At 41.7% G+C, this 22,819-nt stretch overlaps 1 protein-coding gene across 5 annotated transcripts in view; it reads right to left on the bottom strand.

Annotated features, from left to right (window-relative positions):
• The window catches only part of WWOX (WW domain containing oxidoreductase), a 539,956-nt gene extending 519,880 nt beyond the window's left edge, over positions 1 to 20,076 (bottom strand). For all 5 annotated transcript variants that reach the window (XM_064159955.1, XM_064159956.1, XM_064159957.1 and 2 more), the window contains exons 1-4: positions 19,929 to 20,076; positions 18,695 to 18,759; positions 16,578 to 16,635; positions 15,438 to 15,616 (exon numbers count right to left, since the gene is read on the bottom strand). In XM_064159955.1, coding sequence (XP_064016025.1) covers positions 15,438 to 15,616; positions 16,578 to 16,635; positions 18,695 to 18,759; positions 19,929 to 20,035 — 409 coding nt within the window. In that variant the 5' untranslated portion in view covers positions 20,036 to 20,076. The remainder of the gene's footprint in view (positions 1 to 15,437; positions 15,617 to 16,577; positions 16,636 to 18,694; positions 18,760 to 19,928) is intronic.
• Between the last annotated feature and the right edge of the window lie 2,743 nt (positions 20,077 to 22,819).

The following is a 22,819-nucleotide window of genomic DNA, read 5'->3' as shown; positions in this document are numbered from 1 at the left end:
CACAGCTTAGACAAGCTTATTCAAGTGACCAGAAAAAAAGGCCAAAGAAATTAGAACTTCTCTCTCAGGTTTCTTTTTTGTTTAATGAGACACTTAAAAATAGTTCCAAGTTCAGAGAAATGGGTCTGGCAAACTCTCTTCCACTTCTCTAAGCTGCTCTTTGCATCAGCAGTAGCTTCAGGCAACACAACAGCTTTCCCCACCAAAGCAAAAATGGAGAAAAAAAAAAGGCAGCATTTGTCTAGTTTCTTTTCAAGTACACTTCTGCTCTTCTGTAAGCCAGCAGTATCACAGGTTTCTGTACTGCTGAGCCCTAATTAAACATAACAAAAAAAATTAGCTGCATGTTTTGAATCTCCTTTTGGCAAGTACAACAGTGCAGTGTTAATAAAAGAAGTAAATTTAATAAAGAGAAATACTTCATCTAAGGCAGAATAATTAAAAGGCATACTGTGCTGTCAGCTAAAGCACTAGATCCTCCAAGCTTTCATCTGCAACTTATCTTATGAGAAATGCTTTGAGTTATGTAAAGATCCCAAGAAAGTATTACAACATAAGTGGACCATTTTTTTTTCCTTAAAGCAAACTTGATATTTATTTATATCACTTATACAAAGAGTGAAAGATTTCTAAATGTATACTAGACATTTTACAGATAAATAATAAGACAAGGTTCTGTGCTAAACAGCTCACAATTGGGTTACAAAAAAAAGAAGTCATTGCAGAGAATCAAACACAGTTAGGTCCCGTTCTAAAGAGGTCACATTGTGTGTCACGGGGGAAAGGAGCAGATGAACAGACTGAAACTCAAAACAATGCCACTTGATTTCTGGCATTCACTGTGTTTGGGTAATATGAGATGAGATGATTGTTTAGCTGAGCAGCAGAGGAACATTTTCATACAAGAGTCATTTCAGAATCCTGTGAAAAGAACCGAGTACAGGAAAGATGCAGTTCATTCCTTCTAGTGCAAGCAAATAAAACCAGCCAATAAGAGACAGCTAGCAAAAGGATAACAAGACATGGAGCTTTGGGAATTTATACAGTCCAGGGTTACCTCCTTAAACTCTATTTTTTTCTGGATTAGATGGCATTCAGGATGGGTACCAACCTCCCAAGGTTCAAAACTGGCAAACCTTTTTGGGTGCACTTTAAACTATGAAGGGAAGAGGGAGATGGGAAGCTGTTATGGAACTCAAATGATCCACCATGTGGTTCCGACATACAAAGTAAGGCAGGAGATAGAGTTCTGAAACAAAAGATGAAGAATAAGAACAGCATTAACAAAAAGCAAAGAGAATGGAAAACGAGTAAGAATTAGAAGTCACTGAATTGTAATGCAAGGCCACAGAGAGAAAAAAAAAGTATGTATACATCTCTGTCACACTTCCAAGAAAGGCATCAAACTATATCGTGCAGCTTCTCACACCAAAACTAATGGGCTTTTTAGATGACATTCCACTAAAAGCTGGAACAGTAGCAACCCACCCAAGAGCTCAATGACAACCAACTTATAGAGTGAATGACCAATTACAAGTACATCTTCTATACCATTTTTAGCACGACGTTAGGTCTTGCCAGTTTGAGGCAGGGAACATTAAATCCAAAACCACATAGTCTACAAAACTTTATGTCTGTAAAATAGGGAAAACTGCCACCTGGACAAGCATATTAAATATGTCCTGAAACCTGCTGAGTTTGTGAGGATATTGTATTCTGAAATTGAGTCACAATTTGCAACATTACTATAAACTAGGTAAAAAAGATTTAACTACTTCTACTGATAGAATCTAGTGCAGAGCAGTTCACCAGAGATCACACCAAAATCAGGCAGCCCAATTCCTGATCTCATATGCAGCCTGCCTTGTTTGTGACAAGTTGGACTCAATCTCAGTGGTCTTCTTCCAAACTTAGTGATTCTATGATTCTAAGTTTCCCAGTTAAATGACCAAATCATAGTCTGTGTGCATGAAGTCTAGCAAGCTATTATTTATTCATCAAATTGCACCACCCACCACTATGAAGTGGCTTTGCCTTATACCCTAGATACATATCTTTTTGTTCTGCAGGAAGCAAGTGTTTAGAGGATCAGATACAAAGAACAGAATCAGGTAGTCTAGGTCTCTAGTCCTTCCACCACAGATCAGATTCAGAAACAGATAGTGAGATACCTTCTCACAGATCACAATCTTGATTCACTCAGGGCGCCAAAAGCATGCTGCCAAGTAGGTCATGCATGTTTCTCCATCACACATCTTATAAAGAAGGTAAATTTGGTCTATTTTATGCCTTTCTCTGAGAGTAGGAAAATGCAGCTCCCTTCAGCAACTGCTAGCAGCTTGACACAGGCTCAAAGCAGTTTTTGCAAAAGCTTTCTTAACACAGTTCTAATTGCTGTATTTTTCACTTTTAATATATCTTAATTACTCCTTCAGCTGAAGAATTAGAATAGCTGGCAGAAGAGTATACTTTTTATCCTGTGACAGAACAATCCAGCTCCTGCTTTAAACTGGAAGATGGACATGAATATAACCTGTAAATTTAGGTCAGGAGTAAAATAAGACTCCTGCAGCCAGGAGTAAAATCAGATCTGTCTCTGTTTCTCAGAATCTTGACTAGCATAGATAACGTCTGTGCAGTAACATACTCATGTACAGAAGCAAGAAATGGAGCTCGTGCTTGCCAGTGGCAGAACAAGACAAAATCAGAGCCTCTCACAGTTCCTGACCTCTGAATACACAGTATAATATTGTTTTCTCCAGTCTGGTTGCATTAGAGCAGAATTGGAGGTTTTCTTTGCAAACTTTTAAATGAGGAGTGAATTTTTGCACAAAGACAATTTTTAAACTCATCTTCATGGGAAGAAAACACCCCACATGTTTGGTGAACTGGAGTTTGGAGATCCTTTATTTTTTATATCTAATCAGAGAATGTGCTGATACAGCTGCTGGGATAAAGTACAAATAATGAGGAGACACTCATACTCTCTATAAAAATAATATAACCTGGAAAAACTAAAAGGTTCTAAGCAATACTCATTTTTCTGAGCCTCAAGTCATGGTGCATGCATAAGATTTAAATAAATATGTTCAAAACCAAACTATGGCAGTTCCTTGTTCACACAGATATCACTACTGTAAGAAAGTATGATACAACTTGAAAAGCTGACTTCACTTTTAGTATAAGGCAAACAGTTAAAGTAGGAACTTAAGAGACCAAGGTAACTATACTGAAATGAAAGAGTAGAAATGTAAATCTTGTTACTACAAAACTACTCAGATTTGAGGACTGTCAGTTGTATGGAACTTTCCGAAGCAACAAAGTACTAAAAGTTATCATGTACAAGCACAGCAAGACATGAAACCCTGCTAGATGTACTGCCCCTGTACCTTGAGTGTAGATGGTTAGGCCACACCTTGAGTACTATGTCCACTTCTGGGCCCCTCAATTTAAGAAAGATGTTGAGGTACTCAAACATGTCCAGAGAAGGGCACCAAGGCTGGTGAAGGGGCTGGAGCACAGCCCTGTGAGAAGAGGCTGAGGAAGCTGGGGTTGTTCAGCCTGGAGGAGGTTCAGGGGAGACCACGTTGTTCTTTACAAGTACCTGAAAGGAGGTTGTAGTCAGGTCTGGTCACCTCTCCCAGGCATCCAGAGACAAAACAAGAGGACACAGTCTCAAACTGCACCAGGACAGGTTTAGGCTGGACATTAGGACGAAGTTCTACACAGAAAGAGTGATTGCCCATTGGAATGGGCTGCCTGGAGAGGTGGAGGAGTCACCATCCCTAGAAGTGTTTAAAAGGAGACTGGATGAGGCACTTAGTGCCATAGTTTAGTTAATTAGAAAAGTCAGGTGACAGGTTGGACTTGATGATCTTAGAGGTCTTTTCCAACCTGGTTAATTCTGTGATTCTGATTCTGTGTTACAGGAAGTGGCAATATCTCTGTACAGAAGGCTCCAAGGATCTCTCATACTAAAATTAAGAGCCTACAGAAGAAATGGAAAAAGGAGAACTGATACAACCCTCACCTTTCACTTACAGAAGAAAAAATTAAACCAGGAAGGCATAAGACCTATTGCATGGTCAATAACAGAGCAAAGAACTGCAAATGTCATTAATTTTAAAAGGATATGTATCACAGAAGACAAAACTGCTCTTCTTGTTGATGGTTTCTTCCCTTGAGAATTAAGGGCATTTAATGTATTTGTTTCCCCATCTTACCACATTTCAGAAAGGTTTGCACATCACAGACTTTAGAATGAAAATAAGAATACTTTTTTTCTCAGAGTATTATTCCAATTCTATAATTCAGGCAAAATTCTGACCTTACTAATTCTGAAGTCAGACTCTTTGTTAACCAAGTCAGGAATTCAATCCTTACCTTCCCAAGTGCTTAGCAGCCTCTTTTCACTTCCATGGCAGGGATTTGCTGTTTCAGACTTAAGTTTCAAAACCTTATAAATCCTTAACACAACCAAGCCTGAGAAGTCTGCAAAGGACACAAAATACTAAAATCCTTTCTTCTGGTGGTGCTACTGCTTAGCATAGGCACAGTCACCAAGAAGTTTTCTGCTAAGTCAAAAACATCAAGCCCTTTAGTGCACATCTGTAGGTTGTAAATATTGTTGACAGTACCTAGAAAAGTCACTAGATTTCTAATGACAGCATCTTCAGAGATAACATTTGTATACATTTATCAACCTCTATCTGTCCCCACCATCTGGGAAGCATTACAAAGAAATACAAACGCACAGCTGAAATTATTCAAACCATTCTTGCAGCACAATTAGTTTTCAAAACATGAAGACAGAGAACGATGCAAAGAAGTAGTTCTGTGCTGCAGTGAGATAGATTGAATCATGCAAAAGGGCTTCTCATCTCTGTATAAAATAATGAGGAAAAAAACCCTTTAAGTTAAATATTTCAAAAGACAGAAAAGTCAACAAATTACCTTGCAGCCCACTGAAAAGGCTTTTTCACTTTCAGGTAACAGACAAAAAAGTACCACACACAAAGACTCCTGTTCTACAAGAGTGTTATTCCCCTTCAAGAGGAGAACCAAAAAGTACACAGGCATACAGCTCAACCTCATCCTTTGTGAAAAGATTTCATTAGGAGCAGTAATCACTACTGAATCTCTTAGCCCAGATATAATTTCTTACGTGTTACGACAAGTTTCACATGCATTGTGAATTTCAGCCAAGGTTGATGAAGTTCAATAACTTGGCTAACCAACCATGTGTACTACTTATTACAGAAGTAATAGATTCATCAAAATGGACATGAAAAAGCAGTATGAACAGCTGACACCGTTTTCAGCTTGCTCAATAAGAAAAATAAGATTACAGAAGTCCAAGAGGACCTTTTAATATTTACAACGCTAACAAGTAAGCAGAGCAGGATTAGGATTCCACAATATTATCCCAGAGTTAAAATAGAGTGATGGCACACATGGAAAATTTAATGACTGTGTCCTACCACAAATCTTCAGAACATAGCACTGCAAAATCAAACCAACACTCTGCTGTTAACATTAAAGTTTGAAAATAGCAGCTTTTAGCAAATTGTTCAAAATGCATCAGTACTAATCCCTGACATCTAACAACATCCCACAACGGGATGAGTTAGTTATTCTTGCCCTGTACTCAACACTGCTCAGGCCACACCTTGAGTACTGTATCCAGTTCTGGGCTTCTCAATTCAAGAGAGATGTTGAGGTGCTGGAAGGTGTCCAGAGAAGGGCAACAAAGCCGGTGAGGGGCCTGGAACACAAACTCTATGAGAAGAGGCTGAAAGAGCTGGGGTTGTTTAGTCTGGAGAAGAGGAGGCTCAGGAGTGACCTCACTGCTGTCTACAACTACCTGAAGGGAGGTTGTAGCCAGGTGGGGGTTGGTCTCTTCTCCTAGACATCCAGAAACAGAACAAGGGGACACAGTTTCAAGTTGTGCTGGGGGAAGTATAGGCTGGATGTTAGGAGGAAGTTCTTCACAGAGAGAGTGATTGGCATTGGAATGGGCTGCCCAGGGAGGTGGTGGATTCATTGTCCCTGGAGATGTTCAAGAAAAGACTGGATGAGGCACTTAGTGCCATGGTCTAGTTGACTGGATAGGGCTGGGGGATAGGTTGGACTGGCAGATTTTGGAGGTCTCTTCCAGCCTGGTTGATTCTATGATACCATCCTGCAGGCACATTCCCCTCCATAAACAGATAATGTACTCTGGCTAAAATATACATCTTGAAAGATTCAGGCTTTCCTAGAAAAGGACTGTACTCCTATGCCCCAAAAACACTGCTACAAAGTTTTAGACTTCCAGAAAGAAAATGCCTGAAGAAAAAAAAACAAACAAACTGTGAAGTTTGGCTCTTAATATGCATTTAAGGAAGAAGCAAACAACAAAGCTTCTACAGAGACAGCAACTTTAAGGTAGGGCCACTGATATGGTTTAAAATAAGCCACGCCAAGTTTGGTCCACAGCATGGAGATCATGGGAATTATGGAAATTCAGTGGTTAATTTTTTCAGCATGACTTTTTCCCATTAATTCCTCATTAGGCAATTTTTCCTCAAGAGAATGAGAAAGTCTGTTGAAGCCAGAGAAACAACAAATCCTACAATACATAGTTGCATATACAACACTAAACTGTATTAGGCTGAAGGAGGCTTATTTTTTTCTTCCCCTTCAACCTCCTCAGCCAACCACATTTGAAAAGGGCTTAAAACCAAACTCCATTTGCCACTGATTCGCTGGCAAAGGATGGCAGGAAGACAACCTCTAAACAATGCAACTGTGCTGGCAGAAGACTCTGATGTAAAAGCTAGATCTATAAAACAATTTTTTTAATGAGTAACTTGTCACAGAGAGGTTATTTTATTCTGCCAGGGCAAAGCACACCCACACTGCCTGCACTCAGGCCAGTTCTGCTTTTGTGTTTATTTACTGTGCTGCTGGTCACAGTGAGACATGGTACAGGCAGCCTAGAATCACCCAAAAATTAGAATCTGCATTAAGGAACAACTCTTCCATGTTTTTAAAAGCCCAATAAACACAAAACTATCCCAAAAAAACATTCTCAGGGACAGCCAGGACTTTGCCAAGAAAAATAATCCAAGGTTATATACTGCTGATCTTTCTGTCTGCCTCTCAATAAGCTTTGAACCCAAACCTCCACAAATAATACCCACTTCAGTTCTCCACATGTGAACCACTTCCAGCATGAAAACAACCACACAGAGGTTGTAATAGCTCATTCAGCACAAGTTATGCTGGGTTAGTGAGAGTATAAGATGCATCTCCTTAGCAAAACCCTAGTACTTGCCTTCTTTCCGCACCATTGAGCTGCCACAGAATCTGAGCTTTCACAGAAACTCTTTTTAGTAGGAACAGACAAAGTTTCAGCTTATTTTACCAGAGGAATCTCTGCATTTAGCAATACTGTCTGAGTCAAAACTGGTCAACTCTTCATTAAATTAGGGAAATAAGAGCAGGAAGAGATCATACAAGAAGCACTGTCGCAAGCTTGCTTCCCCATGTCACATCCCTTTTTCCTCCTCTCATACAAAAAAAGGGATACAAATAACAGACAGTTATTGGAAAGCAAACACTTTGTTTATTCATCAGAATAAAACATACCAAAAAAGCTAAGAAACCTTTGAGAAAAGTTAACTTATGAATGGACTTGAGCAAAATGATCCAGGCCCAAACCAGACAGATGTATTTTCTCCTAAAGATTACTTTTTCACAACAAACTATCCAATAAAAACCAGGCTGATTTTTTTCCTCCCCCTAGGCTGACAAAATTCAGGTGTTACTGCATAGGAAAAATTCCAAACCCACGTAAAAAATCATCAAGTGCATCTGAAATAGAAAACTATCCCTTCTAGAAGTCCTGTCAGTTGTATAACCCTTAAGTACTATTTCATCTGGAAACAGACAAGAGAAAAATGACAACAAACTTTGTGCTGTCAAAGAAAAATGTGCTTGTTTTTCAGGGAAAAATTAGCAACCTAGCTCAAGAACAAGGCTGACCAATTCCTTGTTGGCATATTCACACAGACATCTGTGGGCTCAGATCACCAAACTCCACACAACACAGTGAAAGACAATGAACATATTTAAGACAGTCAGGCTACTACTATTAAAATGAGGGTCCTCGATGGTAGCTGAAAGGGTCTGTTTTATCCCTCCCATGTGATTCATGTTTGACTTAAATGAGACTATTCACTGGCCTAATTAGGATTCAGCAAATGTTGCCCTCTTTGTGCAGGCTGATAAAGACAGCCTCAGTGAAAAAAAGACCACAATAATGTTGCCCACAAAAAATCTTGGTAACTTCTCCTACTAGAATGGTTCCCCATATCCACAAAATTCTTCTCTGCAGGTACAGAGGTCAGGTTTTGATTCTTCAAGTAAAGGTGTCCTTTTTCTTCACACTTTTCCTATTTCTCCATTGCCAACAGATCTATGGCACAGAGGTGAAAGGTAGCCAGTATCTATTAGAGCCCTTAAGTGATCTTCACAAGAAACATAGGTAAGCTTTAAAAGTTTCATTTTGCTCCTCATATGGTTAGTAGCTTAGTCATTACTCATTTAGCTATTACTTTCAGATGAAAGTCAATATTTACATTTTGAAAAAAGAAAAGGGTTTTAATGGTTCCTTAGATGATGACTCCTGCAGGCTGGATGCTCTTTGCTTCAGCAGAAGAGCAAATGTATTGCAGGTCTGTTTAGGAGAAGTAGCCTGGAGGACAGGAGGCTCAGGGGTGCTCTCATTGCTGTCTACAACTACCTAAAGGGAGGCTGTAGCCAGGTGGGGTTGGTCTCTTCTCCCAGGCAACCAGCAACAGAACATGGGGACAGTCTCAAGTTGCACCAGAGGAGGTCTAGGCTGGATGTTAGGAGGAAGTTCTTCACAGAGAGAGTGATTGGCATTGGAATGGGCTGCCCAGGGAGGTGGTGGAGTCACCATCCCTGGAGGTATTGAAGCAAAGCCTGGATGAGGCACTTAGTGCCATGGTCTAGTTGACTGGCTAGGGCTGGGTGCTAGGTTGGACTGGCTGATCTTGGAGGTCTCTTCCAACCTGCTTGATTCTATCAAAATGCAGAACAATCCATTTTGAATTAATGCATTGCTGGATACTCAAGATAAAGCTTGGAAAATCCTACTAATAAAGAAGTAAATATCTTGGGATCTTTCTGACCTGATGTAAACCCTGCATGCCTACTGAAAAGAAAGATTCCCAGTTTTCCCAATAGTTTCAAGTTCTATTTCCATCCTGGCTGTACCAGATCTTAGATGCTATCTATTCTGGAATTACCATAGTTAATCCTACATTCCAGATCACTGAAACTTTACTGATCTGTTTCTCTTATTGGGAAGCAAAACACAACAGTTTTTAGTATTTTGGGACCAGAATGATTTAAGAGACATAGCCATTCTACATTGCTCACAGATGTACAGTGTTCAAATAATGTCCCATATGAGAAAGAATTCCAAATTAGGTGCAAAAAAGGACTTGAAGGTACTGGTGGATAAGAAGCTGGACATGAGACAACAGTGTGCACTTGCAATTCAGAAGGCAAATGGCATCCTGGTCTGTGTCCAAAGAAGCACAGCCAGCAGGTCAAGAGAGGTGATTCTGCCATTCTGCTCATGTAAGACCTCACCTCAGGTACTGCATCCAGCTCTGGAATCCTCAACACAGGATGTGAACCTGCTGGAGCAAGTCCAGAAGAGGGCCAAAAAGATGATCAGAGAGCTGGAGCATCTCTCCTATGAAGACAGGCTGAAAGAAAACCAGAGTTGCAATTCTAAATCTCTTCCCCTGATTTCACAAACCTGATCACAGAATCACAGAATGATCAACCATGTTGGAAGAGACCTCCAAGATCATCCAATCCAGCCTATCACCCAGCCCTGTCCAATCAGCTAGACCATGGCTCTAAGCACCTCATCCAGGTTTTTTTGAGGAGCAAAATGAAACTTTTAAAGCTTACCTACATTTCTTGTGAAGATCACTTAAGGGCTCTAATAGATGCTGGCTACCTTTCACCTTTGTGCCATAGATCTGTTGGCAATGGAGAAATAGGAAAAGTGTGAAGAAAAAGAACACCTTTACTTGAAGAATCAAAACACCTCCAGGGGCAGCAACTCCATCACCTGCCTGAGCAGCCCATTCCAGTGGCAAATCACTCTCTCAAATCCTCAAGTATTGGCCTCATTTCTCTATGGGGATGCAAATCAGCCATGGGTGTAGCATAAATCAATTTAAAAAGAAGGAATGAAATAATATAGCTGCTACCTGTATTTTAGTAGTTGAGAGAAAAGAAGATCACTCTGCATTTCCTTGGTTTGCAAGAACACAGTTTAAGAAAATGTCCTTGCTGTAATCTATTAATCATTTTCCAGTTGGAGCTTAAGCAGCCTTCTAAGGTTTAAAAACATGAGTGGCTGGAGTCTGACTTGAACAAGTTTTACAACAACCATTTTTTATTACTATGCAGATCTAGTTTTGCACACTTAAAAACACAAAACACCAACAGAATCATCAGGAGGGAAAAAAATGCCACAAGAAAGGAATGAAACAGAACAGCTTCTATTTATCATTCACAAATTAAAGGTCCAGAACAACTTTTTAAACCATAAAGCAAAAGCTTAATTGCAATAAGTTATAAGCACCTTGTGCATCAGTTGTCAATATTGAAGTTCTGCCCAGGAAATAGAAGAAATATGATCCCTTCTCACACCAAAAGCACCTGCAAAAGCCTCACTGGAGCAACCGTCCAGCTTTTACGTATCAGTTAATAGTACCTAATACACACTTTTTCTCCTGGCTAAGGCCTCTTCATTGCATAGCAATAGAAGGGCCAGAAAAGAGAGAGTTCTGTTCAACCAGACACTACCCAACAGTTACTTTGCAGAAATAAGCTAAAACATTTCCACAATTACAAAATGACTTGCTTTAACCTGGGCAAGCACAGTCCAGAAAAGCAAGAGAGTGAGTCACACTAGGAACAAGGTTTCTGGATTCTCTTCAGGATTTGGAAAAAATTCAGCTGCTCAAAACCAAAAGTAGTTTTCAATTTCTTATGATAATTTGTGTTTACTCTGGGCATCCCTTGCAAAAGCAACTGAAAGATGTCTTCACCTTCACATAACAGAAGAATCAGAATTTCACTGTGAGCAATGGTTTGATTGTGATAAAGATCTTAGAAAAGTATTAAGACAAAACCCCACTTTGTGGACTTTGCCAGAGTGCACACAACACTTACATTTTGCCCTTTCATGATATACTGCAACACTACTTACATTTCACCATTCATGCATACTCTAGCAGTCACAATAGGTTAGATCTAACTGCACCTGCTACAGAAAACAGAACACACTGTAGTTTCAAGCTCACATAGCTACATAAATCTTAAAGCCAGGCTTTATACAAGTCACAGACAGACACATGAGCTACACAACTGCCTCCCTGCCACTAAAATCAAATATGACTTCATTACATTTTTGTTAATAATTGACTTGAGGAGATTGCTTACCTACAGCTGAAAATACCAGACCTCTCTAGAAAAATTAAAAGCCAGATGAAGAGCCAACATGCCTTTTCAAAATTTGGAATTCAAGCCCCAATAATTAAGAACACAAACAACAAAAGTACAGGAGCATTTATTAAAAAGAGGAAAAAGAATCGGGTCTCTTTTGTTTGGTATTTTCAAAGAGCAACACAGCCCTCTAGTGGAAAAATTAGAGAGCATGAAGTTACTCACACAAGAAACGCTAGGGAAGGGTTTTCTCTGTACCCTAAGTGACGGTGAAACTCTTAAGACATTAAAACAACACACAGAGAAAACTGCACACTATCTTCAGTTCCTCACAGCAGAGCAAGTCTTACTGACTTTGAGAGAACCAGTTGATAATTTACACTACTCACAGTTAAGTGTGCATAGAAAAAGAAGATCTTAAAGCAGAGGGATTGACACAAGAGTAAACTGTTCTGGAAGTCAGCCTTCTTTTTACTATGACACCTTTACCAGGGCTAAAATCCACCTCATCTTCTGTTGTGATACTGAAAGTTGGATTGAGCTTGCAAAAAACAAAGGAGAGAAAAAAAATCAAATGATTTGGACTATTCTGTCAGAACTAAAAACTTGCAAATTAAGAAAACACTTTACTAATAACTCTTGGTCTGCCATGATCTCTTTCTAGTGTAAGAACAGAACAATTCATTAACCTTCTTCAAATTGCTAAGGAAAACTAATGAAGTGTTTGCAAATCTAATTTTTTTCCCTTGCACATATTTTCACCCATACTTTGTGCAGACATTTTAAGGACTAAGTAAAGAAAGTGAGTACATAATTTAGGGAGTTAAGTCCACACTCCTAATCAGTAATGAAATGAAGAACCACAGAGCAGACAGCCTCCCCATTTTACAGACATGTTAAAGAATTTAATGGCAGTACAGTAACATTAAAGACATGCGATGCCACTAGAACTCGAACACTGCTTAAGTCATCCACAGCACTCTCTCAGTAATTAAGGAACCATCTCTATTTTTCAGAAGAGGAGGAGATTTTTCAACTATGAGGGAAAAAAACACCCATTCCTGGCAATCTGCATTGCATTCTCTGTATTGGATTTTCAAATGATCACTCTGCCTTGGTTGATCTGTTTTTACTTTGTTATCTTAAAAGTCCATATAGGATGAATAAATTCATTCTTAGGATTTTCCAAGCTTTATCTTGAGCATCCAGCAATGAATTAATTCAAAGTGGATTGCTCTGCATTTTGATAGAATCGTATCATAGAATCAAGCAGGCTGGAAGAGACCTCCAAGATCAGCCAGTCCAACCTAGCACCCAGCCCTAGCCAGTCAACTAGACCATGGCACTAAGTGCCTCATCCAGGCTTTTCTTGAACACCTCCAGGGACGGCGACTCCACCACCTCCCTGGGCAGCCCATTCCAATGCCAATCACTCTCTCTGTGAAGAACTTCCTCCTAACATCCAGCCTACACTTCCCCTGGTGCAACTTGGGACTGACTGTAGGCTACCAACTTACAGTCTGATCTTTGTTCTACTCATCTTAAAGAAACATCTACAACAGAAAGTGGAGCACAGAACTGTAATCCTGCAGTAACCTGAGAATCAGCTCCAAAACTGAGGCAACTCTGCTTCAGTTAATTATTATTTCCACATGGAGCCCCAAAGAATTGTATAGACACATTAAACCTCCCAGGAATCTCTACACTGCAATCCATGACATGACAATGACACATCCAAACCAGGTTGCCAAATGTATGGTTAAGAGCGGAGTTCAAACTGATCTTAAAGACTCAGAGATTCAATTGGACAAGAACACTGTTAGCAACCCCGAAAGGGGGAGTGTTCCCTTCACACTACACTAAGGAGTTTGAACTTGGTGTTTTCCTCATCATATAGGTCAACCATAAATCATGACCAGCACAAGCCCGCTCAGACTACACCATTCTTGAAAGCCCCTAGAGCCAGGAAAAAAAGAGAACATAGATTACATAAAAAGCATAGATCCTACAACTGCTTTCTCCTTAATCCATACTCCATAGCAAGTAGTATCTGCCATACAGCCTAGGACTACAGCAATACTAAATGCAATGCTGTATGCCCAAGTTTTGAGTTATATAAGCCTAAATACCACCTTAATCACACATTTACTACACCACCTTTGTAGTTCTGGACTCCTTATGTGCTAAGATCACACTTAGAAGCTTAAGTCCATGGTTTACTTAACTCCCCCTCTTTTTGATATGCTTCTGACCAGGGTGATACCCTGCCCTTACTTACTAGTAGAATTCAAGGAAGTCTATGTGTACAGGCACATATATCTATATGTTGGAAGCAAAGAAGATTTGGTGCAGAATGTGTTCGCTCACTTGTGATCAATCCAAATTATAAACTATGGGAGAAGCTTTCAGCTCATTTAGCAAATCTAAACAGCAGGGCTTCTGCTGAAGGCAAATTATTTGAGTCCAGGTAGTTCTTAAACATTCTGAGACTGGACAGCTGCATGTAAAACAAATTCTGCTGCTGGATGCAATGTAAAGATACGTTGTGCCAAGAATCTGGAACATAGACTTTATTAGGGCTAGAGAGCACAAATTCTTCACTGAGATGGGTAAGTCCAACACTTGCTGTCCTAGCTGAAACAGGCACCTGTAGAAGCATACCATGCCGTGCCAGTAGGATGTGTGCTCTTAAAGCCTAAACTGCAAACCACAGGAAGGCTGCAAAGTCTTCATTTGACTCCTGAGGGACAGGTCACTCTTAAATAACTAAGGAAATTCAGGTTGATAAGTCCTGTTATTAACCCATTGTTGAGAAGATCTCCAAGAATGTCCTCAGAAATGCAGTGAAGTCACGACCCCACATTAAAAGACACCAAACGACGGACATAAGGACTTATTCAGCATTGGCACAATCCTCCATAAAGCAAAATGCAAACCACAAAAGGGAACAAAAGACTAACTGTTATCTAGGATTTTGGTAGATCACCCCACTTACCAAAAAAGTTCAAATCTATCACCAAACCACTTCAATGTTTTAATACATGTGGGTCCTTTATAAATTCCATCCACAGAAAAAAAACATATCTTGGGCAGGTTGCTGTAAGAAACTTCAAACAGCCTAGCAAATGAAGCTGGAGAAGAAATCCTGTATTCTGAGAAGAGGGGCAAAGCCCCTAAGCACCAAAGCTTCATTATAAAATGAAACAAAAGCAGCTAATTAGGAGCTCTGAAATACTCAGCCACTATAGGAACAACACTATGGAAGGGATCCCTAAACAAGCTGAGTGTCTGCAAAGATTTACAAACCTGCTAGAAAAATACAACCAACAAGGATTTCAAAAAGTCATAAACATATTTTATTGCCCTAAAGAAGCATCCAGTATGACATTCTGACACAAGTTCATCATCAAGTTGACTTGAAAATACCTTCAGAGATAAAAATGTCACAGTCTCCTTGGAAAATCTTTACCTGAGTTTACTTGCTGCTATTAGAAAGTTTATCTGAATACTTTCTCTGAACTCTCCTGCAGCCATAACAAATCTCACTCTTTTTATCATCTTGCTAGCTAGGACAAGGAAATTTCCCTTCTCTGTCACAGACATCATTTATATACTTATATAAAGTAAAATGCCTCCATCACCACTTAACAGAAAAAAAACACATCAGTTGTTTCAGAACTCATCTTTCCTGTAGCTCTCCTCTAAGCTCCAAATCATCCACAGGTGCTTTAAAAAGCGCTACACACACCTGAGCAAAGGTTTCTAACTAGAAGTTTCAGGTGCAAATGATGCAAACCAAATCTGAATACCAAAAGCACACAGATATTTGAGCAGCAAAGTAGCCTATAAGATAAAGATTGCCATCTTTTACCTCATGTGTAATCTTAACCTACCTATTCCCGAATTTGCTCCCGTGATTATAACCACTTTCCCACTCAAGTCACGGCCCTGGAGTATTTCCATTGCAGTGCTGTTTCCATCATATTTTTGCCTAGCAGTAGGTTTCACTGGATTATCTTCAACTGTAAAGGCCAGTCTTGGGTCAAGATAGGTAGTCCTTTTGTTTATGTGGCTGCAAAAAAAAACAGAATAATTCAATTATTTGGATCCTTCTGTACTCTGTGTCTAGAATTTAAGTGTATTTCAAGCACTGCTGTGAACAATTCCAGAGCATTAAATTCTCCAAAACTGGGGTGTTTTTTTTTCAGTTTTGTAAAAATGATCCTGGTTCCTTTCATATCAGACATTTTCCCACTTGTGACTGCATCTATCCATAACTGTACTCACATAGTTCACAACATTATCTGAACTTCAAGTGAACCCCTGACACAGAAGGAAGAATTTTGTGAAAGGAAAAAGCACATTGTATTAGGAAAAACCATGTTCTCCTAGGAGCTCTACAAAAGAGGCCTGCTCTACTCCCTTGCAACAGTCTAGCAGAGCTTTAGCTTTCCTTAGACAATTTAGATACTAAGCAACAACTTTCATCCTTCAGCCTTTAATTACAGGACAGAGAGACTACACTTCCTATTTTGCATGGGAATATGTTTCACTCTGCCAAGTCATTTAAGATAACTTACCCCATTTTAATACTGACACTGAAAAGCTACAAAGGAAACATTCCCAGAGATCTTTCTGCTCTTAGCTGTCTAAAGATCTCTGCTAGCTCAGCCTTGTTCTTTCTGTGCTTTACATTGCTATCTTGTTTTTATCTTATGTGTTTAAAGCACTGTAAATCACCTGTGTAAAGGTGTATAAACAAAACAAGCCCACATAAACACTACCTGAGGGTCAGTTCACATTTCAAGACATGGAAATGCAAGTCACTTCAGTCTGCACACACAGACCTCAGAACGAAAGGGTGCTTAGACCTTGCCGCACCTGTAGTATCTACATAAGGATTCTGAAGTTGTACTTGCTCATTTATCTGTCATTCCATCTGACATTTTCACAGCATTACAACTCAAAACAGGCTACCTGACACGAAATGCAGTTGTTCTACTTGTCCACACTCTACATTTTAACATACTTACTCCACAAAATAGACTTGTCCATTTTCATCAGTCTCCTGCTCCCATCCATATGGCAGATCTAGGAAACACACACAACATTTACTTTTTTGATGCATTAAAGTACACTCACACTTGAAGTTAAAGCAATTTCTCACATAGATGTGGGGAAATTCTGCATTATCTCTGTAGGTAATGCAGCTATCTGCTGCACTGCAGTATTGGAACTTGAAATAAGGACTGCTTCCCTAACCACACACAGATGGCCTCCAATAAAAGCACAGCATACAGGAGATCAGGGACATCTATAGTGATCAAACAGGTTGGAAGAGACCTCCAACATCATCCAGTCCAATCTAGCACCCAGCCCTATCCAGTCAACTAGACTATGATGAGCACTAAGTGCCTCATCCAGGCTCTTTTTGAACACCTTCAAGGACAGTGACTCCACCACCTCCCCGGGCAGCCCATTCCAATGGCAAATCACTCTCTCTGTGAAGAACTTCCTCCTAACATCCAGCCTATACCTCCCCATGCACAACTTGAGACTGTGTCCCCTTGTTCTGTTGCTGGTTGTCAAGTATAAAGATAATCTAAAAACTATTTATACTGATTTTTTTCATGTTATAGCACAAACAGGCAAAATGCAACCATGCTCTCTAGTACACACAAACCTATACTGCAGACAGTTCAGCGTCTAACCCTGATCAAGTAAATAGCAAAAACACTGAACCAATGCAGGAAAAGTTACATGCTATGCATACCAAAACCTGGAAACTCAGAAACTTCCAAATGGGTATGGGATAACTCAAATAGAACCTAAATGATTCTGTGATGTTGGAAGGGTAGATAAATTAACCAAAATTACACATTTTTACCAAATAAACTGTTATATGAAAGAATCTAATGAAGTGTTTAATAGATACCATCTCCAGTATTCCCAATCTTAGATGAAAAACACTTAATTGCAATTCAGCCTGCCCAGAATCTACCAATGTCAATCCAGTTACTGTCACATAAGCGATGCCAAAAGAAGCAAGGTTTCCCAGCAGCACAGTCCTCCTAGGTATCCCATATCCAGATTTTGGGAAGAACTAATTTAAGACACTGATCCAAGGTCCTTAAGAAATCATACACCCTTGGAAGTGTCCTGCAACACTGGCTGTCTTCTCTACTGACATAAATATTCAGGTGTAAAATGAAAACTAATAGGACTTCCTTCTGTGTTAGAGATGCTCTTTGATAAAAGATTCTCGGAAGAACATAATCTAACTATAAAAATTACCTAGTGAACACCAAGATTGCAGAACACAATCAGAGAGTTTTGCAAAGGTTGATTTGACTACATGTTTTTGTGATGCTTTGGGTGTTACCCACCCACTTACTCTTATGAAATCACCCAGACTGGACTCAGCCAAGCTGGAAATTGAATGAAGCTTTACATTTACAGCTCAGCACAATATACTAGCAGATATTTACAACAGATACAGCTACAGACAGAAATACACAAGTTAAAAAGTAATACAGAAACACAACAGCCCTCCCAGAGTCCTCAGGAGGGGCTGCCAATCACCTTTCCACCTCTCTACCTTACCCCAGACTTTGCCTTATGTTCAAGGTGAGTTTGGAGAATCGGCCAAGGGGGTTTGGAAGCAGATGGATTAGTCACAGACAGCAAGTTAGGGAGAGAAGGGCATGCAGCCAGAGCCAGAGAGCAACTATGTTAACATTAACATCTACATTTGTGTTCTTGGTTTTGTACATCTCAGAAAGCCTATGACTGAAGTAGACATCACCACTGTTTGCTTTTCACAGCCTATAACCTAATTCTTCACACCAAAATAGCCCAGCTAGCTTCACACCAGCACAGTTTTACAAGCCACAGTAAAACAATCCCTTGATCCTGCGATTGGTACGTTGGATTTCTGCAGCAACACGAGAAAGCCATAAAACTCTAAAGTGATCACTCAACACAGGCACAATCACACAGGTGAAGCCCCACTGAAGTCAGCCACATTTTGCAAGCTTAGGCTGCCCAGGTGATCGCCAGCTGCAAGATCAATCTGGGATCTGGCTCCTGCACAAACTCCAACTGCTTTTTTTAACCTAATTTCAGTTTGTTCCAAAAGCTTAACACAAACCTCCTGCAACACGTTTCCTCTTCCCAGACTTAGGATGCTCCCACTGTGTTTTTTCTTCCAGGTGACTGTAGGAAAAGAAACATTTAAGATTTTTTAAACTGCCCAGTAAATTTTCTGATACAATCCAGAACTTAGTTTCGTAAGGTAAATAAAGTTTAGTGTTTATTTTTAAACACAGTCTTCTGAAACAAAACAAAACCAAACCAACCAAACAAAAAAGTGCCAATTCCATCTATAAGAAAGGTCAAAACTACTGTTAAAAGTTACCAGGTTTCCATATTGCTGCAGTTCTGAAGCCAAACCAACTAATCAGAGAGCACAGGAGGCTGAAAAGCTTCAAACTAATGTTTGGATTTCAAGTGCAGTTGAAAGCTTGCAACAGCAAGAAATAAACCCCTAAAGTCATTAAAGGATACCATTAACAGCCTCAGAAAATATGTCCAAAAGTGGCAGTGTTTGGCAGGAAAATGGGAGAAAGAAGCAAGAAAAGGATTTACCAGAAGCAGTATCAGGAAGCTCTCAAATCACAAAAGCATCTTTATCAAACTCCCGCACAAAGCACTGATTTGCAGGCTACAATGTAAGCAAGTCTGGATTTCTACCCAAGCAATTGAGCTTTGGGCAGACGAACTTGTCCAAAGGCCTGGACTGGCACACTAGTCAAACTCAGAGATTGTATTCATTTTATTCACTTTGGCTTCGTGTGGGAATACAGAGGACTACGATGCTGTGCAAGGCTCCACTGCCCACGCGTGTAAGGACTCCTCACAGAAGCACGAAGCGCACCGCACCAGCCGTGCGGCAGCTCGCTCCTGCACCTACGAGTGACCACAGCTGCTCCGGCAGCACTTCCACTGGAGGCAGCAGGTTGTGGCTGTGCCCAGCGGCGGCCAGCACCGCACAGAGCCACCTGCTCGCTCCCCTGCCGCCCCTCCAGCCGCTGCCCGCGGCCAGCGCAGGGCCAGGCTCGGCTCGGCGGGGCTGGCGCTGTCAGCACCCAGCCCGCCCCCTGCGCTGCCAGGCGTCAGGAGGCACCACACGCGGAAACACAGCCACACGGGGAGCGCTCTCGTCACCCGCCCGGCTCCGGCCCCGCCGCCCCGGGGGTACGGGGCAGGAAATGTCGGGCCCTGCCCCCGCGCTGAGGGGCAGCAGCGGCAGCCCCGCGGATGCTGCCCCACGGCGAAGAGGCGGGCACCAGACGGCTCCTAGCATGCCCACCCCCGTGCCTTACTTGGCGTAGTACACCCAGCCGTCTTTGGTGGTCCGCTCCTCCCAGCCCGGCGGCAGCTCCTCCTCGCTGTCCGTGTCCTCCAACCCCGCGTACTTCAGCGCCGCCATTGGGCCGGGCGCCCCGCGCAGCCCCCTCCGCCGCCCGCGGCCGCGCTGCACCGCCCCCTCCCGCCCCTTCCGCCCGGCTCCGCCAATGGCGCGGCGCCGCGGCCGCGGGGCGCTTGGGAAGCGTAGTCCGACGTGGCGGGGCGGTGAGAGGGTGTGCGGGGATCGCCTCACCGGGCTCGTCCTCACCCGCTGAGTGTTACCTGTGTCACTGAGCCTTTAGACACCGATAGGCTCCGCTCTTATGGATAACGCAAGGTTCTGAGGGCCGTTGCGTGTTTCCAGCCCTCTCTTTTCAGAGGTGGGCGTAAGCGTGGAGAGGCCTGGAAAGTGAGCTGTTAAGCTTTCTGACGTTCGTTGTCACGTCCTGGTCTCTGGGGCGAAGTTTCACCGCCGTGGCCCTGTTAGTTCCCTTGTATTGCATGGCTTGGCGAGGACGGCCTGAATGGACAGAAGTGCCTCTCCGTGCTGAGGACGCGCTTGAGGAGCCCGCAGGCCCCCTCGCCTGCCCGGCTGTGCGGGCCCATGCGCCAGGCCTGTGCCGCACTTGGCCACGTACATGCAATCACCTGCACGGACTGAAGCAGCACAGGTTAGTGAATTGAGAGCAATTCATAGTATCTCTTACTCTGGCAGCTGAAACCCAGGCAGCCTGCTTTGCAACCGTGTGAGGGCGAGAAGTGTATCTATTACCAGTGCTCAGGGACCAGGCTCTGCCTCACAGAATCACAGAATTAACCAGGTTGGAAGAGCCCTTTAGTATCATCGAGTCCAGCCTATCACCTAACCTTCTAATTAACTCACCTATGGCATCAAGTGCCTCATCTGGCCTCCTTTTAAATACCTCTAGGCATGGTGACACCCTCCCCTCCCCGGGCAGCCCATTCCAATGGGCGATCACTCTTTCTGTGAGAATTCCTAATGTCCAGCCCCAACTTGCCGTGATGCAGTTTGAGACTGTCCTCTTGTTCTGTCCCTGGGTGCCTGGGAGAAGAGACTAACTCCCGCCTGGCTACACCCTCCTTTCAGGTAGTTGTAGAGGGCAACTGCCATACCTCTGATCCCGTACCCAAATGCTGAGATACTCAGATCTATTCATATAACCAAACCACACTGCCAGCCCTTGTAACAGCATCTTCCCATCGTAGTTCTTTGGCAAGTGTTTTCAGCATTAAAAAGCCGCCAAACCGTGTGGGACGGAGGCTGTAATGGCTGCGCAGGTCGCTAGGTGGCAGTGCAACCCCACGGATGCTGTGGAGTGCTCCCGCTCAGGGTAAGGTTTTCCCGCGGTGCTTGAGACGCTGACCTGTATGGCTCACTCGCTGATGCTGGTATCTGTCTAGGAAAACGCAGCCTCAACTTTGTTCTGCCCTGCTGCTCCCATCACTTTCTCAGTTTCACTAAGGAATTTATACCTACTAAATTATCTCTTCCTGGTGGAAATAAAGACTCATGCATCGTCAAGAGCCAGATTTCATGCGGGTGTTTGAAAAGGCTGAGGTAAACATATTGGGAAACAAACTTCAGTGACAAACTCAACTTCTGCTCCAGGAAGCTGCTGCAATAATCCATAGGTGTCTGAGCAGAGAGATGTCCCAGGTCTCAAGAAAGTAGTTCATTTAATATTTGTAGCACAGAAAGAGTATTAGTCTAAAGTAGTATTGTAGGAGAAGGTAGTTGTTATATTTGGTCCTTTTTTTGGTCTGTTGTTATTCAGTATCCAGCATCATATTCAGTGGGAATGTGGAAATCAACTGTCTGACAGTTGCCACAGTATCACACAGTATCACCAAGGTTGGAAGAGACCTCATAGATCATCAAGTCCAACCCTTTATCACAGAGCTCAAGGCTAGACCGTGGCACCAAGTGCCACGTCCAATCTTACCCTTCCCCAACCAGCTGTATCAAATGAAGCACACACTATGCCCTAGGTGTGAACAGCAGCATTACATTATTGCAATGTTAAGGCTGCAGAGTGTGTATTAGATTAGGAAGAGAAATAGAATCTTAAAATTAGGCATATATATGTGTATATGCCCATTAAAGAGATCCAGTGTCTTTCATGTGAAAATATTTATTGAAAGAAGCAAAGGCTTGGTTTGACAGAAAAACACAGACATTAACAGTGTCTGGAAGTCCTTGGTACACAAATTATACGATACCACAGAAGTCCTATATTGCTTTCAGTGCATTTTCTGGTTTTACAAAAACATTTAAGAAACCCTTCAATTCCTTATTTGAAACTTCAGAATCAACAGAGACTCCAACAGTCATGATACTTCTCACAAATATCTCTTCCTCTCTACTTTTAACCACATCTTTCTCTTTCAGAAAGTTTTCGCTGGGTAAAGGGAAATAAAAAGTCACAAGTTTTGCTGATTTGGTAACTCATTTATTTAATTGCTTCAGAGGACATAAAAAATTAAGCATGTAGTTCAAATTCTAGCAATTGGAAGATTCATTCTCTTTCAGGGGTCACATAAGTCCTTTGCCATGTTTTCCAGCTTTTTGGTTTGACATCACTTGCCAACATATCTTATGTGTATAATACAAAATGACATCAAACAGCCTCATGCAGACATAGGAGATTTAGACTTGATTTTAGTTGGGGTCCATGTGAGTCCAGTTTTCTGTTTGTTTGTACCAAAATGCAGAACTAGTTGTGATAGGTTTCTCAAGTGGCAGAAAGCAATGGCCACAATTCCTGTAAGAGGAATGTCTTCTTAATGTCAGGGCAAAGATTGAGGCCTGTAACAGGCTCACTACAAATTCAGGCATTTTTTTCAG

This window comes from Pogoniulus pusillus, chromosome 20 (genome assembly GCF_015220805.1).
Source record: "Pogoniulus pusillus isolate bPogPus1 chromosome 20, bPogPus1.pri, whole genome shotgun sequence".
NCBI classification, from domain to species: domain Eukaryota; kingdom Metazoa; phylum Chordata; class Aves; order Piciformes; family Lybiidae; genus Pogoniulus; species Pogoniulus pusillus.
Note: the sequence above shows the minus strand (reverse complement) of the source record. Positions and strands in the feature narration are given on the sequence as shown.